Below are 7,852 nucleotides of genomic sequence, written 5' to 3' on the forward strand. Positions count from 1 at the left end.
GGTGTATGTGGCTGGCGCCCTAGCCACTGAGCTATAGGTGCCAAGCCAACAAAACTCCTTCTATCTGTAAATTCATCATGTTGCCAAGCATGTTATATTTTATTTCCTTCTTTCTTCTCTTTTTGGACATTAAAATTAATTCTAAAATGTAGGTGAGGATGCATGTGATCCAAAATGCATTAGCAGAACCCCAGCTCCTGGTCTTGCGTGGCCCCAGTTGTTCCCTCTCCTCAAAGGTAACATCTTTACCTGTACTCCCGAAAGGTAACATCTTTACCTGTACTCCCGTGGACAGTCTTCAGCTTTCAAGCAAGTGAAATTATACAGTATACATGCACATATCTAGCTGGGTTTTCCGTCTACATTATGTCTATGAGCCGTCCCTGTTGTTGTGTGTGGCAATAATAAACATTCAGATGTTTATTAACATCCAGTCTTCATTAGGTTAATAAAATTCAGTCTTTCATTGAAAAAAAAAATGTGCAGCTGAAACATGATGGGTTTCTGTAATAAAAGGGGCCTTCATTTCTACATGGACTTTCACCCTCTAAGACTGCGGTTCTCAACCTATGGATCACAACCCCTTTGGGGGTAAACGACCCTTTCACAGGGGTTGCCTAAATACATCCTGCATATCAGATATTTACATTACAATTCATAACAGTAGCAAAATTACAGTTATGAAGTAGCAACAAAAATGATTTTATGGTTAGGGGTCACCACAGCATGAGGAACTGTATTTAAAAGGTCGTGGCGTTAGGAAGGTTGAGAACCACTGCTCTACGAGGATCTGAACCACATAGGTTGAAGAGGAGTGCTTTTCAATCTTTTGTATTTCAGGGCTCACTTGAACCTACAGTTAACTTTCACTTAAATTAGGTTGATTTGGCTCGGCACCTGTGGCTCAAGTGGCTAAGACGCCAGCCATGTACAACCAAGGTGGCAGGTTCGAATCCAGCCCAGGCCCGCCAAACAATGACGGCTGCAACCAGAAAATAGCCAGGCATTGTGGTGGGTGCCTGTAGTCCCAGCTACTTGGGAGGCTAAGGCAGGAGACTCGCTTGAGCCCAGGAGTTGGAGGTTGCTTTGAGCTGTGATGCCATGGCACTCTACCCAGGGGGACAGCTTGAGGCTCTGTCTCAAAAAATAAATAAATTAGGTTGATTTAAAAAAAAAAAAAAAAAGAATATACTTACTGTGCTTTGAACTGCTTTTGAAAATAATTAAATTAATCTTTAAAAAATTTTCCAGCACATGGGTTGAAAATCACTGGTTTAGAGCATGGAGCAGGTCAGCAACAGGGTAAATGAACAAACCTGTTCGCAATCTAGTGCTGGTTCAAGTTCCCCACGGCAATACAAACATATTGCTTCAAGTTCTCATAGTCAAATGTTGATGTGAGTCTATGACTCCCCAACCCTTGTCCTGAATGAAGCTCAGAGTGTGGTGCCCCTTGCAGGAGGACGTCCTCCTGTGGCACAGGCAGGAAGCACAGGCCCTGCAGTCAAGCAGACCTGTGTTCAAACCCTGTCCTTTCACATACCACTCATGAGACTTTGGACAAACTACTTCACCTCTCCTAGCCCAGTTTTCTCATCTGTAAAACAAGTATAATAGTAGCATCCACTTTTAAAGTCCTACAGATTAAATGGGATAATGATTTTAAAGCTCAGTGCCTGGCACATAGTAAATTCTCCCCAGCTGGCAGCTATTATTATTTGAAGTAGTGATACGATCCTGACTCAGGATGCTTTGGGACCCTGAGTATCTAGCATCATGACAACATTCGTACGGGCTATTTATAAAGAACTAGCAGATAGGGTGCTATTCTTGTTGCTAGTTTTTCATTTCTCTAATTGCAGTGATCTAAGTGTTGTCTCTAACAAAAATGAGTTGCTGTTGTTTTCATTGCAGACAGTTGCATCTATAAAAAGGTTTGCCCATTTAATGGTGGCTCTTTTTTGGTTCAACCCTCTGCGTCAGATTTCCAGTTCTGTTGGAACCAAGCTCCTTGTGCGATTGGTAAGAAAAACCTTTATCATAATTTCTTCCTGCATAGCTGCCCAAATTTGATCCTATGTAGGCTTACTGTGAAATTGCTGTAAATTATCTGAATATAGTTAGTACTCAGAGTGTTCTTTTTCTTTGTAAATTTTTTTTCTTTTGCTTCTCTTTTGGGACTGTTATGTTTGACCATCCTCATTCTCCTCAGCACCTGAGCATGTGCACATTTGAGAGCCACGTAGTATCAGTTTTCAGTGTTTGTAACAGAAAAGTGACTTCCAGTGCTGGGAGCCACTTGAAATCCAAGTGGGTCCTTGGCTTCATGCAAGAGAGAAGTCAGGAGTGAGCTGACAGTATGAAGTGAAAGCAAGATTTACTCAGAAACCATAGAAAGTCCATTCCACAGAAGGGCACAGGCAACTTCTCCCCAAGAAGATAACTGGCCCCCTGGTTCCTGTTGTCTTTCTAACAGTAGCTTAACTATAGGCTAACCAAGGGGAAGAATATTCGTGAAGGGCGGTGTTCCTCCACCATGCTTGGAACTTGCCCTGCCTCCATCCCGTTTGGAACAGGGTAGTTAGAAACTGTTTTGCGGCTTCCTGGCTCATTTAGGTAATCTGCAGCAATGCCCAAAGCAAAGGCAGGACCCAAAGCAGCACCTGCCTCATCCCTGTCTCACTTCCTCTCATTTCTGGGTCTCACTTTCCTTTTTCTAAAGCCAAAAGCAGGGTCTCCAGGAGAGAAACTTAGGGGAGAAACTAAGCAGGACTTCGGGGAGAAACACAATGCTTTCAGCATCATTCGTGTGATTTTGGAGCCCAAAAGTTTAGTCACAGAAACTAGGTGTTTGCCTGCCACTAAAATGTGAGAACCCAAGTGGTAATGCTTAGTATCTGTGATTCAAGATCCCAATCAGAGCCAAGAATGTTCCAGGTCATACTGTTTGCCTCATGGTAAAACCATTTGTTAATAGGTGCACATTGTAGTTTTGAGAAGAGGGCAGAGAGACCAACTCAAGATCCTGGGAGGACTGGGCAGACTTGGTGACAGATAAGATACAGTAAAAGGAGAAGGAAGAGTAGAAAATGACCTCTAGGTCATGAGCCACAACACAGGAGATCACTCAGGAGATCAAGGCTAGAGGCACAGTCGTGGTAGACAGGGTCACCAGGGAAGCCACGAGGGCAAGGAGAGTCCAGAGAGAATGGGCCACTATGAGGGAGAGAGGACACGAAGCAGCCAGTGGAAAAGACAGAGGGTGTCACAGGACAGCCAGGATAGGTACAGTGTGTGGTCAGGTGTCCTAAGAACCATTTCAGGAAGAGGGGCCAGCCTTTAACATAAAACACAACAAGCATGTTGGACCCCAGGGACGCTACGCGCATGAGGGTCAGTGAGGAATAAGGTGCAGTGACTGTCAGACACGCAGAAGGGGGGCAAAGGAAGCTGGAGAGCTGGGGACACGTGGGCTGGGCCTTGAAGAGTGACCAGAGGGTTTCCAGGCACAGTTACCTGGGCCTGCCAGAAGTGTGTATCAGGCCACAGTCTGGGCAATAAAGGGGATGTCTGCAGGACTTTGGCAGGTGAACTATCAGGAGATAGGGTAGTGGGGCCTCAGTAGGGGAGACAGCCACAAGAAAGGAGACAGTACATGGCTACTAGGGCAGCAGGTTGGCACCAGGAGTGGAGTCTGCCTTAGGATGGGGGACATGCATGTGTGAAGGAAGGAGAGACGCAGCCAGAGGAATGGGAGAAATGGATGTTTCTCAAGAAGTGAGGACTGTGAAGCAGTCACCATGCAGCGGCTGGGTGGTGACATGCCTCTTACCTTGCAGTCTGTGCTTTCCCATACCTCCTGGCCTTCACCACAGACTCCATGGAGATCCGCCTGGTGGTGAATGGGAACCTGGTCCATACTGCTGTGGTGCCGCAGCTGCAGCTTGTGGCCTCCAGGGTGAGTAGCCTGAAGCTTCATTGCTGGGAAGGGACACTGGGAGCCTTGGCCCTCTTCAGGTGAGCAAAGATGCTGCTGCTGTCAAGCCAGGCTGATGACGTGTGTCTAAATGCCAGAGTGAAATGAAAAGGCTTAAACCAGACTGGTTGGCTGGCTTTTGTTTTAGAGTCATTCGGCACTGGTGACAGCTAGGGAGCACTCAGCCAAAAGAGAAGGCCCCTGCCAGCGAGTTAGTTATTCATGTCACTGAAGGGCAGCAGTCCGAGTTTAGAAAAGTGGAAAACGCTTACAGCAGCCCTGTCTTCTTCTGCCATACTCTATGCTATTTGAGTTCACATCAAACGCGCCTAATTGATAACCGAGGCTACTCGCCCAGAGGCGGAGCAAACCAAGGGAAGCAGGGACCAGCAAGACTCCTAGCATCTAATCCAGGAGGTCCTAATCCTGGGGTCCTAACCCCCAGGAGGGTCCTAATCTAGGACCCTCCTCTGAGTCAGCCCCACAAAGTCTTCCCTGGCCCTGCCAGACTGTGCTGGTCCCTCACTGCAGCCCCTGGGGCATGTCCTTGATCCTGACATTCAGCACACATTTTAGGGGGTGGCAGGGGTGACAGCTCATTTGTCCACCCTCCCTGATCCACTGACAGTTCTGTGAGAGCAGGGCCCTGCTGTTATTTGCTGGCACTACACCAGTGGCCGGAAAGTGACCACTAGCACCTCAGAAAACGTGTGTGTGTACATACACGTGTATATATTTTATATATATAAATGCATATTAGCTAATTGTAAATTTCACTGATATAAGAATAGCTCACAATTTACAAATAATAAAATATACAGTGTTCTTTATTGCAAAATCCATTAGCCAATTGGTTCTCAAAAAATGCTTTTTTAAATTTTTGCCTAACTCTTGTATCCATGGCCAACCTACAGTTACAATTCAACAGTGATTTTACAGTTAGAGTTATATCTTAAGCTACTTGTTCCTTTTCCAGTAAGTTTATTGCCATTAAATCTGGTATGTGATCTATGGTTGAACTATTTCTCACTCAAACAAACCATAGTCATCAAACTAAAACTTCTTTTGGCTTCTACTCTAGATACACTCTACATTTCATCTTTATTAATATTTTCTTCATCACATTAAGTCTAGACAATCAACAAAAAACCAAATCAGGCTCTAATTGGGAGCTTTGCCAATTTCCATGGTGTAAATAGTCCCATGGCTTTCAAGCTTCCAGTGTGACACCACTGCTGTGGGGGGTGGGGGGGTGCAGTAGCCACCAAAGTACAGTTTCCCCTGCACAGCTGCCTTTGATGTCAGTGACCTCAAGAGCAGTGATGATGATGCATCAAATAATTAGGAAAGGTTAAATTTTTATCTTTAGGATCTTTGTTTTTAATATAATTTATTCGAGTTTGCATAATTTAATTGTTAATAATGTATTTAACAGCCCACTTGCAAAATTCTTGAAAATTCACTTACACAAGTCACATCCAGCATACCCCTACTGACCCTCTGGACAGGCCAACTGAACCCCTATGATCCTTCCCAGTTCTAACCATCTGGGGGTCTGAGATTCCCACGAGGGAAGCGGGTGTTGTGTTTGTGTGTGTGAATCAGCAAACATGAGGAAGCGTAGAGAATACTCAGGAAAGGCCCAACAAGTTTTCCTCTGGAAGCCACTGCCCCCCACCCAGCCCTGGCACTTGGTACTGCACTTCATGCTCCAAGGAGGTCACAGATGAACCTGGGGACCAGCAGGAGGCTTTGCAGTGATGACAGGAGGGCCTAGAATGCCAGGCAGCTTGGTAATGCTTTCTCTTTCTTTCTAGTCGGATATATACTTCACGGCTGCTGCCACCGTGCACGAGGGCTCATCTGGAGGCAGCTCCAAGGGGACCAGCACCCACAATTCTCCTCAGACACCCCCGGGCCGAGATACTCCAGTATTTCCTTCTTCCCTGGGGGAAGGTGAAGTCCAGTTTTCATTGTATTTTCAATACACTCTGATTTTTCTAGTTGTCAAATATTTACACGTGATTACCGCCTAAAGAAGTTACCGTTTTAAACCATTTTAAATCTTGCAATCTGAATGCACTGGTTTCATTCTTAAGGAACCTTGCGATAACAAAAAGAATCCCATTATTCTCAGTGGGGAGAAGATAGTTAAAGGCTATCAAGTTGCCAACTTGAAATAGCAGTTATTTTTCCTTCGGGGCTATTAACACTAGTGGGATGTTATGACTAAAAGCACACAGTCACGCAGCCTGCACGGTCCCAGCCAGGCTGAGCCGCAGCAGCCTTTGCTCTTTGCTGTGGTTACTGCATTGCTCCCATCACGGCCCTTTTTGTAACTTCTTACCACATCAGTCATCTTTATCGCTGTTAAGATAAAGCACAAAGTTCCCCAAGCACAGCAGCTTTTTTGCTTTTCTTGTCTTTTTTTCCCACATACAGGTGTAACTAGTAGTGAGTGTATTTTATCTAATTTACACATGAGAATGATGTTCTTAGGAAACGCAAAGCCATCAGGCACCCTCATGTTAATGCTCCCTGCCATGCCTCCCCAGGGGACATAAAAGTCTCACTTCGTGCCAACTGTGTTGAGGAACAAGAAATTATTCTCTTATAAATAAAAAGAACTTTTCTTAAAGTGTTAATGTGGTTTTCTAAATCATATTTCAGGTGAAATTCAGTCAAAAAATCTGTACAAGATTCCACTTAGAAATCTCGTCGGCAGAAGCATCGAGCGACCCCTGAAGTCGCCCTTGGTCTCCAAGGTCATCACCCCGCCCACTGCCATCAGCGTAGGCCTCGCTGCCATTCCTGTCACGCATTCCCTGTCCCTGTCTCGAATGGAGATCAAAGAGATAGCAAGCAGGACTCGCAGGGAGCTGCTGGGTAATGACGCTGTGTTTCTGCTGCTGGCATACTGACAGCTGGTTTTACCTTGGGTATCGATCATTCTCAAAAACAATGGGTTTAAAAGGAAACTTGACCTTTTTTTTTTTTTTTGAAACAGAGTCTCACTATGTCACCCTGAGTAGAGTGCCATGGTGTCACAGCTCACAGCAACCTCAAACTATTGGGCTTACATAACACTCTTGCCTTAGCGTCCCAAGTAGCTGAGACTACAGGTGCCTGCCACAATGCCTGGCTATTTTTTGGTTGTAGTTGTCATTGTTGTTTGGCAGGCCCAGGCTGGATTCAAACCCGCCAGCTCTGGTATGTGTGGCTGGCACCCTAGCTGCTGAGCTACAGGCACCGAGCCGGAAACTTGACCTTTAAGAAGGAATTTATGAATAAATGGTAGTACATCTACACCAAGGAACGCCACATAGTGTACCCACCAATAGTGATGTCAATCTGCGCTTATTGGCATGAAAAGCTGCCCAAACCATGTTAAGGGGGAAAACAGGCAGTTTATTAAACAGTATCCTTTAGAAAGTACCAAGGGACAACAAAAAAAGCCACTATCTCTAGTCTGATACAGTTTCCTAAATTAAAAGCTCCTCTACATGTATGATTTCCTAGAAAAGAGTCTAGAGGGATTGACATCCTGCAGCTCTCAGATATTTTCTATTGATACATCAGCTACGTCCCACAGTGGAAATTGCCCATGTTTTACAGGTGTGTGTGCAGTTCACTTATCATTTCTCCCAGCCTCTCAACAGTGGGGCCAGGGCTGCTAGTACAGATACGAGGTGTTTGTGGGGCCCTTTTTAGTATACAGAGGGGAGGCCAGCCCAGAAGCATAAAGCATCTGATAATTATGAAAAGGCTAGACTGTTATAAAAGCTTTTGTTGGCTCGGCGCCTATAGCTCAACCGGCTAAGGCGCCAGCCACGTACACCTAAGGTGGCGGGTTCGAATCCCCAGCCCGGACCCGCC

At 45.5% G+C, this 7,852-nt stretch overlaps 1 protein-coding gene across 1 annotated transcript in view; it reads left to right on the plus strand.

The window, feature by feature from the left end:
- The window catches only part of GARNL3 (GTPase activating Rap/RanGAP domain like 3), a 140,746-nt gene that overhangs the window by 130,629 nt on the left and 2,265 nt on the right, over positions 1-7,852 (plus strand). The window contains exons 24-27 of the mRNA XM_003785425.3: positions 1,915-2,022; positions 3,840-3,958; positions 5,794-5,932; positions 6,647-6,862. Of these exons, the coding sequence (XP_003785473.1) occupies positions 1,915-2,022; positions 3,840-3,958; positions 5,794-5,932; positions 6,647-6,862 (582 nt within the window). The remainder of the gene's footprint in view (positions 1-1,914; positions 2,023-3,839; positions 3,959-5,793; positions 5,933-6,646; positions 6,863-7,852) is intronic.

This window comes from Otolemur garnettii, unplaced genomic scaffold, assembly GCF_000181295.1.
Source record: "Otolemur garnettii isolate 467f Iridium unplaced genomic scaffold, OtoGar3 scaffold00014, whole genome shotgun sequence".
NCBI lineage: Eukaryota > Metazoa > Chordata > Mammalia > Primates > Galagidae > Otolemur > Otolemur garnettii.